Source organism: Perca fluviatilis, chromosome 20 (assembly GCF_010015445.1).
Source record: "Perca fluviatilis chromosome 20, GENO_Pfluv_1.0, whole genome shotgun sequence".
NCBI classification, from domain to species: domain Eukaryota; kingdom Metazoa; phylum Chordata; class Actinopteri; order Perciformes; family Percidae; genus Perca; species Perca fluviatilis.
The window spans coordinates 16,929,169-16,951,311 of NC_053131.1; the positions used below are offsets into that span (position 1 = coordinate 16,929,169).

Here is a 22,143-nt window from a genome sequence, read left to right on the forward strand (position 1 = left end):
CCACCTATTTTATGTGAACGTGCGCGCCGCTGGATTGGGAAACCCTGGGTTGATTGAACTAGTTGATAACCACCGTCGTGACGCAGGCTATGCAGGACCGCGGTTGTTAGGGTTAGTGAAGCCGGGTAACTGAAAGAAATCCAGGGCATGTTGATCTTGATTCGTAGTACAGGCCTCAGGGTGGTTGGTATATATTATCATTTATTTTGTTCACATACTTTTTATTTCCTATTTTTCTGCCACCAAATATCTCACCTTCTGTATCTTGTCAAGTAAAGATGTACAGACTTATTGTCTTGTACTGCTTTCTGCTTTCTCTGTTTTTCCCCTTGCTTTCTTTCTACCCACCTTTCCCCACCCTCTGTTTCCCCCTCAGTGTGTGGCCTTTCTCCTTTTTTATTTTTTTTTCTGTTGTCTATTTGCCCTCTCTTGCTGTCTGCTGCTCTCTTTCTCTCTCTCTGGGTGATTGAGGGGACAAGCCATTCACCACTCTCTTCCATTACTGTATCGGTGGTGGCCTGAAGGCCCCCACATCCTGTTAACAACATACAAGTTACAAACCACAGAACAGGCTGGAGCGGTCTGTATCAACTATGCCAGTCACAAAGCATTATGAAACAATACAAATATGTTTTCCATAGATTATCTGTAGAGGATGTTCCACAAAAAGTCTGTTCTTACTAGTTTGTAGATGATTTTAATGACTCCCAAGTCACACACATTCCTCCAGTCTAAGTCTTTTTATTGCAGTACTATATACGGTTACTATTGAGCTTCTTTCCATCCGTGCCAAGTCCCTCCAGTCAGCTCAACCCCGACAGTAGGGACTTGGTCTGGTCTTGGCCCAAGGGTTCCTGCCATCCCTCCCCTCCACATCTCCATCTGCCCATCTCTCCTCATCTCCAGCTCTGTGGCTCTCCTGGGGGACAGACAGGTGGTTCTAACCCTAAAGAAACGGTACCACTGCAGGGAGCAACCTGCCTAAACCTGGCCACCTTCCCTAGTCTTGTCCTCCTCCTGTTTAATTTCCTGGCCCTACCAAACGCAGGCAGACTTCTTCAGCCAATCTCAGTCTGCAGAGACTTGGCTATATGTTGCTGAGAACACAGAAAACAATCTACAGCAGGTGTGATCAGATGAAGCACCATGCCATTCAAAAAAATACTAATCCTCATCAGATAACTTCAGCAATTTAAAACGTCACACAGTTGATTGCAGTGACTTTGTAATCATGGGAGTAATTGTTTTTAGTTGAGATTTAATTTCTTGTGTATGTGCATCTCCCCAGGGGCATGCCTATAGTATGGTCATTAGTTGTGGCGTTTGTTTCAGTGTGCTTGTACACTAAGGTTAACATAGTTTTGAATTTTTTCCTTTTTAGATTTAGTTAGATTTTAGTCTGTTTGCCATTTTAGTTTAGTTTTTTTTATTTATTTTTTCCCCATAAAGTTTTAGTTATATATATATATATATATATATATATATATATATTTAGGTTTAGTTTGTTAGGGCCAGAAGTTAGGTATCAGAAGTATGTAGTTACATATACACGCTTAACAAACACACATGGTTATGTCTGACTAGTTTAACAAACCTAAATGTCAGGCTAGAATGAAGAATAATAATATTAAGTCACTTATTGTTGGTGGTAGCTCTGTGTCCTTAGGTTCAGAAACTTGTCATCTGTTGTCCTGAACAAAACCTCAGCTTTATCACGCCACAATTAGCATTTTCTCTCTTACACTCTCTTGAGTTCTTCCTTCCCTTAGTCCTCCTTGAAGCATCATCCTGTTCCTTATCCATCTCTTTTATTCCCTCCCTCTAAGGGGAATCAGTCCTGTATCTTCTCTTGTCTCATTCATTTAGATTTTTAAATCAGCCAAGATCCCCAGTGAAGGTGCGTTCTATGTACACAGGCCCTCTGCACCACTTACAAAATTGCCTTGCCCACTTCTACTGTCCTTTTAATTTCAGTTCACACACATGCACTTCAGTCCCTAACCACCCAGGTCCCTAACATCATTGTAAAATGGCCTGCTTTCTAATCCACCTGATTGTGTTTGCTCCTCCAGGTTGTTTTTGTTAAGTGTCCTAATACAGTGCGCAGGAAGAGGAGGCGGGTAACGAGGCAGGCTGAGAAGACCGGCCAGTTTTAATCTGCCCTGGTCCTCCAGTGTCAAGTAGAGGGACCCTGCAGGCCTCTGGCCAATCTATCTGCTTCTCTTACTACTTAATCCCCACACAGAGAGACAAGGAAATGCAGATGTGTGCATATGTGTATGGCTGTTGATCAATTGTTGAGGAGCTGCGGTTAGGACTATGCATCTCCAAAGGTGCAATGCTGCTTGGGACTTGTTTGCACCGTCTCTCTGCCACTGTCTGTGCCTTAGTCTCTCACATGCTTTATACATTGTCTACCCATAGTAGTTTTGAACTTCCCCTGGGGCATTGCCAGGGCCAAGCTTCAACATCTGAAAAGTGGGAAAACACACACACACACACACACACACACACACACACACACACACACACACACACACACACACACACACACACACACAGCACTTTCATCTCTGCCTCTCTAGTGACTGTGTCCCAGTGTTTAGGCAGGAAAATAGGATTGTGTAGAGCTCAGCGTTTAGAGAGCCCAAAGGCCGCCCGTTAAATTCAGCTCCTACAGTCTGTTATGCCTCGCTTTGCCAGCCGTCGCTCAAGTCATTTCAAACTCCATTCTCTGTCCCAGCAGCCAACTCTGGACTGATGGCTTTCTTTGCCTCCCTGGGTGTCTCAACTATAGAAGCTTATTTTATTTTTTTTATCTCACTTTGGTTCATTTGGTTTGTTTATCGCCGTCCCTTAATTTTCTCTTTGACACTGTTATTGTTTGTTAGCGGTGATGTTTGCAATACTTCACTTGCTGTCTATTGCGCTGACCAGTTCTCCTGTGGTGGAACTTGGGTTGTTTTCAGTGGGGCACAGCAAAACTAAAACTAAAACCAAAACATTTCTCTTTTCTGTTCAAAAAGCTCTGTTGAAATCTCAATGTTTTTTTTTTCTTAGCAGAGAAGGTACGCAACACTATCCTAGAAAGACAATAGAATACATTTACAGCAATGCATTGTAGGGAACCGACTTGGCCTAGTCAGTGATCCAAATCATCAAAAGGATCATAGTGAAAGTGTGTCTCTAGTGTCTTTTTGGTATATGTGAAAGGATGGCAAGTCGTGTGCATATCATCCGCTGGAATTTAAAAACTCAGCGCGAGTAAAGATTGCAGCAGCTTTTGGTGAGCATAAAAAGGCAAAACCAACTCCGTTGTCTGGGAACAGCTAACATTAGCTAACCCTGCGGTCCCTCTGCCTTTGTTGATATTTTGGCACAATGTTTCGTAATGACAGTAGTAGTGGTCATAGTAAGTGAACATGTGATGTGAGATGCACATTGTGTTATGTCTGTGGAACTGTTCATTAGCTGTGTAACGTTATGTGTGATATCTGTAAAGCTGAACCAACTCTCAGTAGTAAAACAGATTTCATTCCAATCCAAAGACTCTTTCTGTGAGATAAAGGACACTAACAGATTATACCCTGGACACTATCCATTATATCCAAATGTTAATGAGTAATCATGATTTCACTATTGACCAAAATAATTGTGATTATTATTTTTTCCATAATCGAGCAACTGTATAATGTGACATATTATTTCATTGTAGATAAGATTGCCTGTTGCAGCAATTAAAGGAAGTATGGATGATGTTTTTGTCAGGTTTCATAGAGCCAGATAAGCTGAGGACACAAAATGGTCTCTCAAAAATAAGTAGTTAAAAAAATGGTGTTCACGGGCTGACTGCATATGTCCAGGTAGATCTATCCAAAGGATGAATCCACATCTTGCAGGAGGTACTTGGATCTCTGTCCTAGGAGTCAGGATCTCTGAATGATGCAAATCCCTCAGCAGTATTTAAAGCTCCCAAATCATCCCTGGCCAAATCCTTTCAAGATATTCCCTGCTCGATTGGATGGCATTAAAGGATCGCAGCAACAGAACAATACACCGTCTGGCAGCCTGGTGGAATGAGGGATAAAGGGAGGGGAAGAGAGGGAAAGCGGAAAGAGAAAAAGAATAGAAGTGGATGAATAAGGTAGAGACTTGAAGATGCAAATTGGGAATATGGGCTGGGAGGACAGAGGAAATGTTAATGGTAGGAAGGGAACGGATGATGAGAGAAGGGGGACAGGAGAAACGGACAGCTGTTTGTTGGGCTCTACAACATGGTGGGACTGAATGATCCTTTCTGCTCTTAGTCTGTAATATCATCTCTTTGTCAAAGCCGATGCAGGACAACAACTTTTAATAATATATCTAAATCTTGTTGTTAAATCTGTATATGTTTTTCTAGGTTATTTAAATGAAGTTTAATCCGCTCTTAATGCTGTTATGTTACATCGAATACCAGCCCAGTTTCTGAGGATAAACAAGATCACTCCAAATTTCCGCACAGCTTTTCCCCTTGTACTATTGGAAAAGCTTTTGATGGAAAAGAAACAGATTTTTTTATTCTTTGGTTCTAGAGAGTGCAGTGAGCTGGTAGAAAAACATATCTTCTGTCCTCTCTTTTACCTCTCCTTTCTCCTGGCAGTGGTACTAAGTATGTATATTAGACTGCTGATTGGGCCACATTTTTCTGTCCGAGCCCGGCCCATGTCCGACAGAGCAGTAACCGAACCCGACCCGTGCCCGACAGGTATTAAGATATTTATGTCCGAGCCAGACACAGTTCAAATCTGTTTGTTTTTTTCTCATACTAATGACACATGTACGTTTTGTTTGTGTGGAAAGCGCGCTTTTATTAAGCAACTGTAGGAAGACATTCAGAAATGTCAACAGATGAGTGCATCAGCGCACACGGGGCAACAAGCCCACATTATAAGCTGTTTAATTTAAAATGTTCAATGTGTTAACCTTTCCTGATTGCTTTGTTTCCGACCGTGGTCAGAAAGCCAGTGGAGACTCGTAACCTCCAGGGCTGACGTTATAGAATGAATAATGTCGGGGTTAAAATCCCATTTCTGGCGAACAAATGAATGAATGAACTGGGGTTTATATCGGACACCGCACACACTGTGTACAAAACTTGAACTTATTCCACCAACTCTGCTCCGGTCGCATCTACACATCTGCTTCCTCTTTCTCTATCTCTCTTTCTCTATCTCACACACACACACACACACAACTCTCTTAAAGGAACCGCAGCACCATTTTACAACAAATGCCTTATCCCGGCCCAGCCTGTCGGGTACCGTCGGGCTCGGGTCGGGTATCCGCACTTTAATGTATATGTGTGTCAGTTGATATGGGACTAGAACAGAGAACCAAGGCTGCCAACTTCAGTCCTCTCAGCATAATAAAAGGCTGTTATAAGCCCCATAGACCCAGGGGCCACTGCCAATGACAGGGCCCTGTCTACCAACCATACTATGCATGTTATGGATAACCCCAGAGAAGCTGTGGGAGTAAAGTAGACTCTACCAATTAAATTAATACTTTTCTGCAACATATTGTTGCACTCTAAGCACCCACCAACGCTACATCAGACAGAACACTTAAACTCTGAGGCCTTTGCACTTAAAAGCTTTGTTATGATGCAGAATGTGAAGTATTAACAGAAGAGTTATTCCTGACTTTGTAAGTCACCACTTTCAACTGTTCCTCAGTAAGTTGTGTGATTGACCGTAATGGGGCGGAGCAGCCGTGATGAGTTTTTAATAATCTGACTGGCGTCAGGTTCACTTCTATGCTAATGAGCTAGTGTGTTGGTGGTTTAGCATGACTAATGGCGCACGTCGCTAACAGAGCTGTCTGGGAGTGAGGAAGGGAGCAAAGGAGGAAAGGAGAAATAAAGAGGCTTTGCTGGAGTGTTGTGAAGGTATAAGACAGTCAGAGAGGAGAGTTGCATTAGATTGCGTTGTTAGTCTTTGGGGAAAAGGAAAATACAGTTGAGGCCTGATTCCCTTGGCAGATACTGTATGTTCACAAAAGCCGAGGAGCAAGGCAGAGGAAAAAAATTTCCTTTGAAAGTGCAGCAGTGAATTTGAGGACATGCAGCACTTACTCCAGCACACTCTTTAAAGGTGCTTTTCATCAAAGAAAAGGAAAAAGGTTTTTTTTTTTTTCTCCTGTAGTTGCTTGATAGTATTGAAAAGTGAAAAGGGTGTCTTTATGTATTTATTGTATATGTAGTTTCTACTTGTTAGTATTTGATGCATGGTTTTGCATGAGAAAGGGGTGTGTGTCATATAATGTATGTATTTTTTTTGTTGTTGCTAGAGTTATTGTTTGATTTATAGTCTTGTCGATAAAAACATGGGAATCAGGTTTGCTACACACGTTTTAATTTATTACCCCTATCCAACTTCCAAGTTTGCTTTAGTTGACATGAATTGATTGAACTTGTCACTTTGAAAAAACTTGTCTGATTTGAAGCTTGCTACAAGTACTAATTCCTTCTTCTGTAACCCTACACTTCTGGAGAGTGTGGAATTGTTGATAAGTCGCCTTGGCGGCGTGGCGAGAGTAATCATTTTCCTCCAGATGTTTCGAGTTTGGGAAAGAACCAAAAGGGAGGCAAGAGAGGGAGGGGAACAGGAGAATAACCAGCTGCCGCCACTACTAGTTCCACCCCTCTACATGAAGTCATCTACTCCTCCCTCCCAGAGGCTCCCAATACCACTTCCTTCACTCCAGACTTTTTTTCCCCCTCCCCTCTTATTCTTAGTTCTACACATTCTGCCTCTCTCTGTATCCCAGGAGGCGGCCAGGGCAGGCTGTGTTTACTGCTTAGGTAATTGGAGTAGTAGAGAGAGCCTGACCCTGGCCCTGCTAAGGCCTAAGGTGTGTGTGTGTGTGTGTGTGTGTGTGTGTGTGTGTGTGTGTGTGTGTGTGTGTGTGTGTGTGTGTGTGTGTGTGTGAACATACGCTTGTTTGTGATGACTGGCAGTGAGGCCAGGGAAGGAAAGCAGGCCTTAGCCACTGTCAGCCCACAGGGGAACAGACAAATTGGTTTTCACTATGCTGTCTGTCTTTTCTTTTCACATATTCTCCAGCTATCCCTTTCTTCTTCATGTATACCTCTCCACCAACTCAAAGACAATCATTCACGCTTTCTCTTGTACTTGCACTGCAGTGCTTTTTTTTCTCCTCCTGGTACTCCTTTGTTCCACCTCTCTTTCTATCTCTGTCTCTGCTCATCATTTCATCTCTCTGAGCTGTTAGCTGAGCTGAGCTGCATAGACTGTGACACTTGCCAGATATGAGCAAAAACTCCCCCTCAGTTGCAGCCATAGACATGAGCAAATTCATCCAACCTAATCCAGTGGGTGAGATGGATAGGAAAGGGCCTGGAGTCGGGGTGCTGGGGAGAGTGAGGGCGCAGCCGTATAAACACTCTCAGACAGCTGCTCATCTGTTGCTTATTGTCGTCCACATGCGCATACAGTATATATCATCGACTTGAGCTCTAGTGTCTGTAACAATTGACATTAGCTACAGTTTGTATGTCATCAACATATGAGCAAAAGCTTTGATCAGGAGAGAGGCACAAAAGAGTGCAGCATGACAGTGATTTAGCATGCATCTAGTGACCTCATCGCAGGGCTGTAAGGTAGTGGCAGTGGGACACGGCTCACCTACTTTTGCTCATCGCACTCCCGTCTCCCTTTCCCTCCCTCCTGCTTCTCTTCCCTCCTTCCTTCATCCCTCTGTCTTGCTCCTCCCTGATAGCTTTTACCGCTCTGCTGATTTCACAAATAGGCATCATTGATTGAATCTGATTCTTGTGGATAGAGCAGCTTTATTGAGTGGCTTTTTCGCTGATGGACAGGAGCGTGTGGGTGTGTGTGTTTGTTACGCACATGCATGTGTGCATGTTAGGGATGATAAAGGAAAACTTCCTTTTCTCATCCATCTCATTGAAGCAGCTATTCTTCTTCTGGGAATTTCAGCAACCAGATTTATTACACACACACACACACACACACACACACACAACACACACACAGCATGCTTACACACACGGTCCTTGTGATGGCTCTGTCTAAGTGAATGTTTTCTTATGGGTTGTGCATGCTGACTGAGGAGTCTGTTAATTGTGGCAGCCCCTTGAGCTAGGCAAAATTAAAGTGTTAACTGCTCTCCCTGGCGCTGTTCATCAAACTTTCATCTAAGCTGTGCTTCTGCGGTGGGAAGCTGGCCCAGTCCACCCAAGGCTACACATTTTAGGTTGGTCCAAGTCAACTCCAGCTCTGTCACCAGCATTATCTTTTGGTTTCTCCTTATCTCACGGCTCCTGTCTGCAGCCATTTTGAATCTGCCATCTTGCTGTTGTGTAGATAAAACAAAGGTGCTAACACTGCCAACACTTCCCAAACATCCATAAAATACCACAGAGAACAAAAACTGAGAAAAGTAGGGAAATATTGCAGTAGGGAATTTGTATGTTGATGAGGGAAAATTAGCTTGTTTCACATGTAAAACGGAAACAATCTGTCTGGGTTTGGGGGCTTAAACTAACAAACTGTGTTAGTGAGAAGATGGAGCTATATCATCCACACTCTACTGGGGATACACACATTTCACACACAGCAGCGCACACCTCATCCTAGCAGCAGCATCTGTGCTCTTCCCCTCTCGCTGCCCTCTATTTTGTGTTTCTCTCCTCTCAACAGGCAGTGTGCCACCTATGCAGAGTTGGATGGATGGTGGCACCCTCTTGCCCCCTGCTCATTTAACCCCCACAACCCTGCAGATCCATCATCACACAACAAACACAAGCAGCCCTAACACTCGTATCCCAGCATGCAATTGTCCTGAGCTGCAGGCTGCTGCCGAGCTATCCCCATTGTACTCCCTCTCATACATATACGGTTATGTGAGAGACCAACCCATATCGAACAGTTCCCAAAATGTGCTCATTATTTTGTCTGAATTTTAAAATGGTTACTCTTGTCACAAAGTATTAAGTGTAGCCACAAAGACACCAAGGATCTTTGGTTCTCTGGTTTGCACTCATACTGCAGGGATACACCTTGCTCATGAGGGCTTTCCTCGTTTGATTTGAGAGGAACGACTAAGGAGCCATTTGAATTATTGTAGGGAGACAACAGGCCTGTGTTGGAAAAGGAAAAGCTATCTCGCAAAGAACGGTTTCACCAGAGTGGGTAGTGTTTATACAGCTCTCCATAATGTGACAATAAAAGGCAAAGACAAATGTATGATTTATTGTTGAGTTAAGCTATGAAAACATAATGCATTTAGCCACCTTCGTGATTTGCATCTGGTGAAGTTATCTTCTTATTTTGTCTAGTCTTTTTCTCTTTCCTTCCCTGATTTCTCAGTTTTGTCTAGCAAGTCAGCTTGGCCCACTTCCAAAGAACCACTGACAGTTTTTGGTAGATGCACACACAAAGACGGAAGTAAAAAAACTGGTTTTCATTTCGTAGGCATCATTAGGAGTGTGTAGAAGTCTTTGTTTTTTATTGAACTAAGTTGTAGAGGTCAAGATCTAAGATTTAATTTGTGATGTTAATAACTAAAGATAAGCACAGAGAAAATGAAGTAACCGGTAGATTAGAAAACATTTGGAAATTGGATTCAATAATGTTTACTTTGCTCTCTTTTAGGTGTGATATGCAGCTATTTCAAGGCTTGTCCGGTCACGTGTACTGTTGTTTACATCAATGATTTTTGGCTCTCTATTGAGTAGGGTTTACGTGCTAGCCATTGACGTGGGCCATGTTCAATTAGCCTAGTCTGGTCATTGTTGACGCTGCATGTCAAGTGGCTCTCTCTTCACCTCCAAGGCCTGTTAATGAGGGTACAAAATGGGGAAAAAAAATGTGTTCAAATTAGAATTTTCATAACTACTTGATGTTAATTGGGATAACTAGGGATAGTTTAGGGTTTGATAAGTACTCTGTTCTATGTTGAACAGAATGTCGCATCACTAGTATTTGCATTACTAGCCTTTTGTCTGTCTTTGCAGGGGAAAATGGGTAGCTTGAGGAAATTTGTTTTTCATTTTTGTGTTTGAAGACTTCCCCATTAAAAGAAAAGAGAGCACAGTGGAGGTAGAGAGGGAGAGAAATCAGTAGAGAGAAGTTCCTTGCTTCATTAATTGGCAGTTCTAAGGTACACTAAACATTACACACACACACACACACACACACACACACACACACACACACACACACACACACACACACACACACACACACCGCTGAATACTGTGACTGCTCTGAAGCCACTGCCTTATATTTAGTCAAGGGAGACCAGACTCTGTCACTTTTTCTCTTGCTTAACCTCGCTCTTTCTCTTCCTCTCTCTGTGGCCGTGTTGAAGAGGAGTCTCATGGGAGGGCTTAACTCTGAGCCCTCATTCTTTTTTCTTTCTTTCTTTCTGCCCTTCCACATCTTTCTTTCCTTATCGTCCTCTGAATAGAGCAGCATACTGTTGTTAAACTTGGTCCAGGAGATTCACTCTGTGCAGAGATAGAATAGTGAAACAGAGGAGGTTCAGCATAGCCTTCTTGCTTTCATTACTGTCACCACTAATAGGCTGGTCGTCCTTACTCTGTGTACACATGATACATTTATGTGCCAATGCAGAGTGTATGTACATGCAGCATGAGTCACCTTTTCTTTGGATTTGTGAGTTGAAATGATGAAAAAGCATCACAATCTTAACTTTTTGGAAGCCGCAAAAGGCATGAAATCAATAGTTCACAAACTAACGTCCGTTTCACATACCTGTCTTTGCACCTTTCAGTTTGGAGAGTAATGATAATGTACAACCTGGAAAATCATGGGCTTTTGTGTTGTCATGGTTATTGAGTGTTTGGTAGCTTAAGGGGAAATTGAGTTTGGGGATGGAGGTGGGGTGGAGCAGAAAGTAAAGGGGGAGGAATAGATGGGTGTGAGTGGGAGGAGGGGTGCTATCTTAATTGCTTTCCGTGAATAATTTCAGTCGCCTAATTTGGCGATAATGACAGTGGCTGCGGCTTTTGTATTTATTTATCCAAACATTAATTGACAGGACTGACATTAGCCAGGGCGGTTATTGCGCATTTGATTGTGCACAAGGGAGCAAAGAAAATTACAGTAATTATCATTCTGATATGGATTGTGAATATGCATTCCCACACTTAATGTGGCTGTCAGCATTTTAGTAACAACAAGGCACTCTGCCATGACAACGGCACTTTAGCTTACCTCCATCTCTGTTTCACTAAACCCAATCCAACCGGCGATTGTGGAGAACAGATGACATGTATTGTCTAAATGATTTAGCTGCCCCACTGTAGCTTCTTAACAACACCTGGGCATGTAGTTAGATGAAATGGTCGTCATGTGGATTGTTTCAATTGGCCTATAAAGGGGCCTCAGCTTGTGAAATGATTTGGAATAAATGTGTGGTGTGTTGTTATGAATGGACATTAAAGGTTCTGTTTTTCACAGGCGGAGGGAGAAGACAATTTGAAGAAGATGCAGCTGATGGAGCTAGCGATCCTCAATGGGACATACAGAGACAACAACATCAAAGCACGTAAGTGAGCCTCCGTGTATACGCACATATATATCAGCAATTTATGCAATCCAATTTATTTTGCATCATAAACAAAAACTCTTTAATCTGTATTGACCATGCTTATAGATGCTTAATTATATATTATATTTTCTGTATTTCTCGTTAACTAATATTGTTTACATCCATTAAATTAGAGTGAAGTCAGACCTGCTGTGTACATAAATCATATTACCTCTGACCACTAGCAGACCTCTCTCTCTCAAGCTCTCCAAACAATTTGTTTACCTACCCAACCATGAGTAGGACAACTTCCATTCTGTTCTATTACGTATTTCTTTCCTCTTTATCCACTGCGCCATCAATCCTTCCCCCTGCAATCCAGATGCCATCGCTCTGTATCACTTGCTTTTTGCGGACTCTTAACCTTAAACACATTGCTGTATTCTACCTCAACTCTGCATGTTAGTCACTAGCTCACACATCTACAGTGTTTGCGCTTGAATCACCAAATGTCATTTCTAAATGCATAATCACATCTATGATTTGGGTATTAATAAATAATATAAATCCCAAACATATACATAAAGTGTGATTTAAACATCATCTGGGATCTTCTATATACTTGGGCTCAAGTTTAGGAAATTAAACTTAAAGTGCTTAATGTCATTTTCCTTATTTAACATCTGCTTACATGTTAGCCGTGATTAACAGGCCCAACATCTAACCATAGTTACCATAGCACTTGATTGAATTGATCTGCCTTTGGGGAAGCTTTTGTGGCACAGCTCACGGAACATGCTGATGCAGAACCACTTGAAAAATGATTTTTGTGTGTTCATTTTTATGTTATCCAAGTTAAATGGACTGCTGACTATGTGGGGGATCAACATTTTTTTAAGTTGCTAACAAATTAAATGCAGTAGGTTCCCATTGTGCTCAGTGATGTTCATATTCAGGCCATGATTCCTGATCAGTCTTTTGTGAAACCTGCTCTTCATTGAGTGTTTCTCCTCTACATATATTCAACCGCTCCATTTCTGTTGGCATGTGTGTTGTTTACCTCACCTATGCCATTTCCAGTAGATGAATGTATAGCTGCTCTGGTGATTTGTAAGCTTGACAGCAGCATTTTGTGCTTTCTGTGTTTTGGTGTAAGGGGTCATTTTTAATTTTGTTTGGCTTTTTTGACTTTTCCTTTGCAACAGATTGTGGTTTTTGTGGTTCACCACCATGATCATTGCATGGACTAATTTTCCCTTTTGCCCCCTTCCTCTCCCCTCTCTACCTGCCACTTCCTGTTCCCTCTTCTTTATCCTCTTTTGTATTTCACCTTTCACTGTTCATCTGTGATTATGATCAACCACACTACACTTTTATCTCTTGTCCTCTTTCTTTCTTTCTTTCTACTCCTGTCTTTCGCTCTCTTGCTTATGGCAGCCACCCTTGCATTCTCTCTTGCAGCGGCAGCAGCAAACGCTCAGGGCCAACGGCTCATAGCGGCCCCCACAGGTCAGGTGTTACCTCCCCAGGCACTCCGGCCCCAAACTCCATCTGGGGGCCCCATCATGAACCTCATCCGGCCCACTCAGATGGCTGCCATGCTGCCCAACGGCACCCCCACCCTGGTGCCTCCCACACCGGATGGCGGGCTTATCTACACCACCCCTTACGATTACCCTTACGCCCTGGCACCCACCTCCCTGCTGGAGTACCCCATCGAGCACAGTGGGGTTCTAGGTAAGAGAATCTGGGGAAGCATGGGTCCAGCAGGTACAGCGGCCAGCTTTAGCCAGTATGGACAGGAGGGCAACTTGTTTTACCATGGAGCTGGGGTGCTGGATGCAGCTGCCATGAGCCACAGTCAGGACTTGTTGAAAGGTAAATATGTCGTGTCCACCTGAGGATCAAAAACAGAAAAACTCACAGAGTGGATGTGCTGGTGAAGCTCTTGGTAATGGGATGACCAGCTGTGTGGCTCATATGGACATTGTATTTAAAAGGCAAAAGGGGACAAAAATGTGCTTGTGAGGGGGTGGGTTGTTGAAGGTTTTTTTTTTTTATTTTAATGTGATGTTTTTTTTTTTTTTTTTTTCCCCCCCCACACAAATGCTCTCAGGTTTACATAGCCTCTTTTCTGCAAGGTTCATATAGGAGCATTCGCCTCAGTGTGCAATGAGGCACGCCGACAGAAACCCACTCACATACAGTGAGCCTGCTCTCTAACCCTTTCATGCACTGGCCTGGAGGCATATTCAGTCTGGCGGCAGATCCCCTCGGATTTCTGCAGCTTTTGAAATCATTTCTCTGTGCTGTTCTCTGCTGGCAGGCCTTGATGCCTGTAGATAGTCCCTCTCTCACTCCCACTGGGGATGTTCATTAAATTCCTCCAGTCTTCCCTTTTTTTTTTTTTACTCTCCCCCTCTCTCCATTGTCTTAGCCTCACCCCTCTTGAACTTGAGCTCTGTTCTAATATCTGACGCTCCCCTTAGTTTCTGTGTCAGGAGTACAGTTCAATATGAGGGTCTATATATTCTCTCAATGGTGCTTTAAGCTCAACACATTTGCTACCAGAGAGATAACTGAATATCTATTGATGAAATAGAGTCTGATATGAACACCATATGTTGTATAGAGGCTGTAGTTAACAAAAGCAAAGCTGTTTCCTTATGTTAAGACTGAAGAGGCCTTTGTCAGTTGCTTTCCAACATTAATTTGACACAGTACTTCTCTAATGTTGTCTGTGGCATCATCTGGCAGCAGCAGACACAAGCTTGATTTTAGCTGACCTGTGTATTTGACGTGCCTCTGGGAGCCATGTGTAGAACAGACAGGGGCAGCTGACTGGCTTTTCTCTCTTTAACTTGCAGGGTTACACCAGCTTAGTGCATTTTATTTACTCACACTATCGATTGGTGCCTTCAGCAACACGGGGCCCTGTGGAACACACTCACTCTCATACTCACACACACACACACACACACACTCATGCACTTGGTTTGGCTTCTTGCGCTACTGTATCTAGCCACCATTGGCTCCTCTGAGAATAAAGAAATATCAGGCCATCTGCTTCTTAAGAGTAGTGTAGGTGGCTGCGTAGCCATCAGCCAAAATCGCTCGTAACGTGACAGTGCCAGAACAAAATCCTTCTTGAATGTTATAACTTATTTCCCATGTCCCCTTTTCCTCTGAGAGGGCTTGATTTATTTTTTTTAATCCCTGCATGCATCACATTTTTGTAGTACTTGAACATACAGTGACATGCAAACAGTTTTTGTGTATGCATGTACACAAGGCAGTGTCAAGCACTGCAGTAGGAAGAAAAGTTGGACAAATATAAGAGGGAAATGACAGTCTCTGCAGCCAGTGAACAGATTTAACCTGGAGAGAAATGGTGAAAGAGAAAAGAGAAAGGGGAGAGGCAGGTGGTGACTGGCACTATTCAATTACGATCAGAGCTGTATTGGATTTCCCCACCTTTCAAAATAAAGAGACACATTTTTCAATCCCCCTCTGGATCCCACAGGAAGAATCACATTATTTTTCCAGACAGCCCAGAAGCCTGTACCCTTTGCCTGCCCCCTTTTCAAAGAGTCCTCTATATAACTCTGAGCACTGTGGAATTTTATTACTTAAGTTATGCATTTTTAAATACCAAGTAAAACTCCAAAAAGGCGTATTATTTTTTTCTACTGCATTTTTCTACACATAAAAAAGCTGTTTGGTGTGTGTGTGGGTGTGTGTGTGTGTGTGTGTGTGTGTGTATATGTACTATAAACTGTATTATGTTGCTATTCTGTGTATTGTTGTATTATCCAAGCATTATAATGATAATGGTTAAAAATGTGAATGTTATTACTGTAAAAAAAATGACTTTTTCCCCCTGATCAAAGTGAATGGTTTCTAACCTTGTGGAACTGTTACAATCTAGGTGCAATGGCTACTAAAGTGAGACGGCATGACACGCGGGTCCATCCTTACCAAAGGATTGTGACCGCTGACAGAGGTCAGTTTAGTCTCTTAGCTACACTCTGCTATTGATTGATGACTGTCAATGATTATTATGCCTATTATGCCTTGATGCCTTAGTTGGGAATTTGTATATTGTCTGTATTGTATTTTTTGTTTTCCTTTACCCCCACCACTTTTCCTACCCCATACATCCACACACCAGCTAAATGGTTGATTGTGGTATGCACATTTTGTTTACATTTAGTACTTAACATATACAGTATTATGTAGATGTTGTATATATATCAAAGCTCAGGCAAAAGTGATCGGAACAGCTTTTGGTTTATGCAGCTGTGAAGCCAGGACAGGAAGTACTTTGCAGGCAGTGTTAAAGGAGTATACATTCCTCTGATGTGAGATTAGAGCCTAAAATGGGGCAGGCTTGTTCCCATACATGATTTATCTCCTTGGCTCATAAGGAGCAAAGAAAAAGGAGAAGCATTTCTTTACTGTATTTGAGAGACCTGATAGGCAGAAGACAAGTAGCCATGCTGCTACCACGCACCATTTCACCTTGAAATTTAAATTTATTTTGCATTTTATTTTTCTATGGATGATAGACACGCACAGACATAAGCTGAGGTAGCTTGCTTTCTCTCCAGTGTATTGCAAAATAAATAAATAAATGAAGCTAAAACACATTTTAAACATTTCATTTGTACATGAGGTACTGTCAATTTATATTCGAGCATTTTATATCAAATGTATTTATGGTTCTTGTGTATATTTATATTATAAAAATATACTGCTAAATAAAAAGAAAGAATCGGAAAACATCGATTCATCTATTCATTGCACATTTAACACTAGTCACAGTTATCCCTCACATAACATTAGTGAGTCTCCTTACCACTAATCACACTGTTTGTAACTTGCACTCCAACTTGAAAGACACTAAAACACTAGATTTTTGTTCTTATTTTGTTTGTCTGTTCGACCTCTCTTTGCTTCTGTTTTAATTTTTGGGGGCAATGTGCGCTTAAATTAAACCGCCGAGCTACCAGTTTCAGGGTGGGGGCTTAGTAGTTGGGATCATGATGTGACCGCGTCATGATTATATTGAGATTAGCTGGGTTCATCTCACATTGGCAAGGGAATTAGGAGCAGGGGGCGACATAAGAGATTGCATTCATTTTATTGTTAAAATGATGTCATTCCAGTCTCTTCTTGCTGACACTAATATCCTTTCTATCTTTTTTTTCTGTTTGTTTTGTTTTTGTTTCTAACCACCTAGCCGCCACCGGCAACTAACACATGACCTTCTGACCTCTGAACTCTTCACCCAATGACGAGCCGCCCCAAGCCTGCCTGCTGATCAGTTAACTGGTAATTGCCTTTTGCTAGCCTCTCGGACGCAAGTGAGAGAGAGAGAGAGAGAGGCGCCTGCCCATACAGTTACTTTAACACGTTCTGACAAAAAATAGAAACCAATGCAGAATCTCTACAGACACACAACAAAACCCAACAAAGTTGTGTAATATTCATTTTTTTCCCTCTGTTCATTGAGTTAAATTCCCATTCTTTCTCTTTCTTTTTCTTCATGAATCATTTACTGGGTGGATGTGTTTGTGGTATTACTCATAACTCTGCACTGAATTATATAGCAATAAAGACCCCCACCCCAACCTCCCCAACCGCCCTCCTTTAATCGCTCTAATTTGGTGACCTCACTTGTGTGACTCAAAGTTCAATATCTATTTGACGCAAACCATTTGGTTTCAGAGTAATGACATCATCCCGCTTCCTCCAAAAAAAAAGCCTTTACTTGCCCCACCCTGTTCAAACACCCACCTATTGGGGGAGAAAAAGAAATAGAAGGAAAGAGAACATACTCCCACATTAACTTGTTTTAATTTCTGTCATTTTTCACATGTAGTGCAGTTGTTGAGCTCTAAAATGTAACTATGAGCTGACACATTCTGGGTGTGCCCCTCCAAACTGCTTTCTGTCCCGTTTTTAAAAAGCATGGCTGAAATGATTGCAAAAAAAGCTTTTTATGATTTATGTGTTTTTTTCCTGTCTTATTTTTTTGATTCATTTCTCCACTTGATATTGGTTTCTGTGTTATTCATATTTGACTAATTAGCTTTGCTTAAATTGAATAGCCAAAATAAGGCAGGGGGTTATCTCTGGAAAACAAAACGCAATCTGGTGTTTGAAACAGGCTGCAGAAACTAAGAAATGATGAAGGGCAAGATGGGAAGGTCTCTATTTTGGCTGATGGGTCTTTGTGTGTGTGTTTCTTTTTTAATTAATACTACAATGAAAGTAGGGTGTGCTGAGGCTTCGGGGACATTGGAGCAGTGCTTATTAGCTACTGTTCATTGCTACGCCCCCATCCACACTACATCCATTATACAGTGCCTGATGTATTTAGAAAAATATCTCAATGAGTTAGCTGAGCTGTGATTGAAAAGACAAAAAAAAGTATTAAGTGTGCATATTTAGCCAAAGGGTTTTCCAATGAATTATATATCTGCTATTATGCATCTGTCTCACAGAGGGCTCTCTCGCTCTCTTGTGATTTTAGAGTTTGGAAGGGTGTGAATTTGTGGTGCCTGCCTTTAGCTGGAACAGACAGACAGTTAGATGAGTTTTGACCCATTAATGCTCTACTTTTTCTGAGGAGATGAATGCAGGCAATAAACACTAAAATCAACAAGCTACTCAATTACAGTACATTGCTAGGGGGAAGGGCACTTTGAAGTGTACAACTTGTACATAAATGCTTTTGTCATGAGGCTTCTATCTTGAGTTGTTTCATCAGCCACGTTGCCAAACGAGTGTTTATTTCTTTATTTTTCTTTTTTTTTCATCTCACCATTTGGCCAATTTTTTAAGTGTCTTTTTATTTGTAACCCGTCATCAGTTAGGACATCAGGTGGGCATGCTCTGAGCCTTCCTGCTAATATATTTTTTAGTTTTGATTATTTTAGTGATGAAGCATTTATTTTGAGCACATGACGAACCCTCCAAAAGCGCATCCACAATGTGTCACACCTCCCTGTGATCGTAGCCTCGCTCCTGAGCCCACCCTTTTTTTTTTGTTCAACTCTCTCAAGAAAAAAATAGGATGTGAAAGCCATGCCTGCCTGTTCAAATTGCTTTATACATACGTCTTATATATAAATATATATATAAATATATAAAAATGTAGATATCTGTCATTGCATATACAAATACAGAAGAGAACAAAAAAATAGATAATTTTACAGGGTGCTGGAGAAGAGAAAAAAATTGAAAAATCTATTTTTGGCAATTTTAGCTTTTGATACTTGCAGTTACAAAATCTGAAAAAAATAAAATAAAATAAAAAGTTTAAAACAGTATAGGGGGAAATCAGAAAAAAAACTGAGTGGGTGAGGACAAAGTGCTGTTATCTTGGATATGATTGGAAAGGAAGACGAAGACCAAAACAGTCATAACCCTTAAAAGTTAGCGAGGATCAGAGCAAGAGAGTTTTAAAAGGATCAAATCAAAGTGCCTTATCAACAGTGGTTTCTGTTTTTTGAGTATTCCAGTTGTGTTCAATAATATCCAGCACCCACCAAGATGGCGCAGAGAGGAATTGCTAGTGTTACACGCTCTGAATAGTCGAGCAGGGTAGCTCCCACCGTATCGTGGTGTTACCGAAGTTATTCTATGCAAAAAGAATAGCAGTCATTTTGACCAGCTAAAATATGTGCCATGGTTTTGTCTTCCTGAAATTTTTTTTTTTCCTTTCCTTTACTTGATGGCCCTTTACTCTGCTGTATGTGCAGGTTTTGTTCTCTTTATTTAGATTTTAATGACATGAAATGAGATTTTTGGTGACTGTGATTAACTTCCTAGAACAAATCGAACTGCCAATAGCAATGCAGTAGTCTGCCAGAACATGTTTTGATCATGAGCTGAGAAAAATACATAACGTTCAAGGGAATGGATAGAGAATGGGGGGAATCGTCCCTGCTGGCATTAAGCCCATTTGTTTCAACAGCTGCAAACTGAAAGCATCCAGTCCATGTCTCTCGATGTCAATTTGACAACAAACTATCAATACAATAATAAGATTTATAATGGACGAATGAAATGCTGGATAATGAAACAAGCAATGCTGTTTCACATCCAAATAGTTTTCAGTTACTGAAACAACTGACAGTTTATTGCTGGAAGGTGAATTAAACTCATAATATAAAACTTGAGGAATTCGTAGATCCCAATATTACCCTTGGCAGTTTGTTTTTCTATTCATAGCTCTTTCATCATGCTGTTACACCGAAAGGTCAATGAATTTTTCTTTTTCAGTGTTATTTTAAATTGAAATGCAATATTAAAGTGGAGCAAGTGATGGCTATTCAGCATATGACAGTATTAAGAAAATTCCCTCTGCAATGTTACAACTTGCTGTGTCATTGTGAAAGGCTGGATAAGTCCATCAGGTGAAAGGTTAACTATACCTACCGTATTCTCTCTGGCCTGCCTACTACATGTATAATAATGTAATTAACAGCCATTGTTACAGGTTTATAATGTATTTTTCTAATCTCATTTTATATGTATATTAATCATGTTTCTGAGTGCTTTTTTTTTATGAGACCCACTGCAACTTTCCCCCCCTAAACAGCCCCTCTCTTCCTCCCCCCATCCCTTCTCTTTTACATCTTGAAAACTGTCTCTTGTGGGGAGTGTTGCCTTTTCCCTGTTATATTTGGTTTTGTTTTCTTGCCAATTCCCAGCTTGTTTAACTCATTAGCTACTTTATTAGTTTTCTTGTCATAAGTATTTTTACATGCTTGCATTTAGTTTTCATGGTGTATGCTGTTATTTTTCTTATTAACCTCTTGGCATTTATTTTAATAAAACATTCTTAGTAAGAATTTTACTAACTTGCTGATATTTTGTCTTGTGTTTTTAACCAGTTTCATGAATGTATTACCTTGGTCTGGTTCACGGACTAACACAATTAAAACTGGTGTCTGACCACCACTTACACTGAACACACACACACTAGTCAACTGTGCACAAATGCTCTACATACACTTACTCAACATGCACACTCAACCTAACTGGAAACTGCACGAGTTGATAAGCGTCCCTCACTCCCGCTCACGCACTCTCACCTCTGTGCTGGAGAAATCTGCTGACACTCTTCATACTTGCCCTCCCCGCTCAGTTCCAACTCCGCTGCTGTGTCTCGTCGTCTCTTATTTGAGACAACTCTCTTGTTAATCGTCCTGTCCTTCTGTGTCACTGACCCCGTGAGACGACAGGATGTGTCGCAGTGTTGAGGTAAGCTGCATGTTATTTGAGGCCACTGGTTAACTTCTGGATCAGCTGAACAAAGCTCACTCTGATTAAAAGGGTGATATGTCTGTACACATTTTGCACCGGTGTCCTCTTTCTCGAACCATTAGTTATAATCTGTGCAAAATACTGCATATTAGTCATCTCAACAGGATACATTTTTACTGTGAATTATGTAGAGAGCAGGACATCTCATGAGCACATGTACAGTAGATGGGAGTTATTTACAACAGACACATAAATGACTTTTATGTGATAGTCTAAAGCTCTCCCCAATCTTTTTCCTCCATTGCCTCCCTGGCTTGTTATGCCTGGATAGCAGTGTTATAGTTATCACCAGCTGTTCTCTGTTTGGTGAACACTTCTCCCCATTCAGCTTATTGATATAATGGCTAATACTGGGCCATTTGGGAGCATCCATAATGCTTAGACACACACCAGTACACCATGCCAATATGAAGTATTTTGGGATCAAAACAAACCTTACTGTTCCTTCCAGTGCAAAACGCTGATATGGCTTTTTCAGCTAGCTGGTATTTATTGTTCTCGTCTGAAACGCTGCCAGTATGTGGTGTTCATTTTACTAGTGTGTCAGTGCAATCGTCCATGGGTTCATTCAGTTCTCTTCTCTCTATTCAGCTTTTTTCCTCCTCCACTAATTCAAGGTATTGACACTGACACACAAGCAAAAGATTAACTTCATTAATCCTGTTTAGTAACCTTATTACTTTAACCCACTGAGTGATGCCTCCAGATTTTAATTATTTTGTTTCTCCTTTTTTAAATCTGCACAACAAAAAACAACTTGGCCTTAACTGTTGCGATTCTATTCATGTCTAAGCAAGCAAAGAACAAGGATTAACAGTGTCGAACATCAAACTTAGCATTTCTCTCCTCTCTGAAATTAACATTTTTGTGTCTGATTTGAAAACTGGTGTTTTCGCCTAGAACACCTGCTTAAACAGCAAGTAGAGACAAAGATTGAATTACTGGCCAGCCTGACATGTTTTCCCCCTTTTATACATGTAGTGTTGTCAGCCATGCATTTTTTTTATTTATAATGTAAGCTTGGCCTTCAATGTTTTTGATTGGCCTCTCTGTGCCATATTCAATTAAAGCTAAAATCCGTCCATTGGCAGTCGATATATTTATGCTGTCACAAGCCTCACATTTTATATGTCAAAGGTACCAACTGATGAAAAATTTAATAAGTGGGGAGTTTTTTTTCCAAGAGCACAATGTATTACAAACACTGCCTAAAATATTGCG

General features: G+C 41.3%; 1 protein-coding gene across 4 annotated transcripts in view; it reads left to right on the plus strand.

Moving 5' to 3' along the window:
• The window catches only part of qkia (QKI, KH domain containing, RNA binding a), an 85,676-nt gene extending 65,224 nt beyond the window's left edge, over positions 1-20,452 (plus strand). The window contains exons 5-8 of one of the 4 annotated variants that reach the window (XM_039785134.1): positions 11,514-11,601; positions 13,021-13,320; positions 15,512-15,586; positions 16,826-20,452. In XM_039785134.1, coding sequence (XP_039641068.1) covers positions 11,514-11,601; positions 13,021-13,320; positions 15,512-15,586; positions 16,826-16,842 — 480 coding nt within the window. In that variant the 3' untranslated portion in view covers positions 16,843-20,452. The other 3 variants (XM_039785133.1, XM_039785131.1, XM_039785130.1) reach the window with 3 other exon arrangements.
• The last annotated feature ends 1,691 nt before the right edge of the window (positions 20,453-22,143 follow it).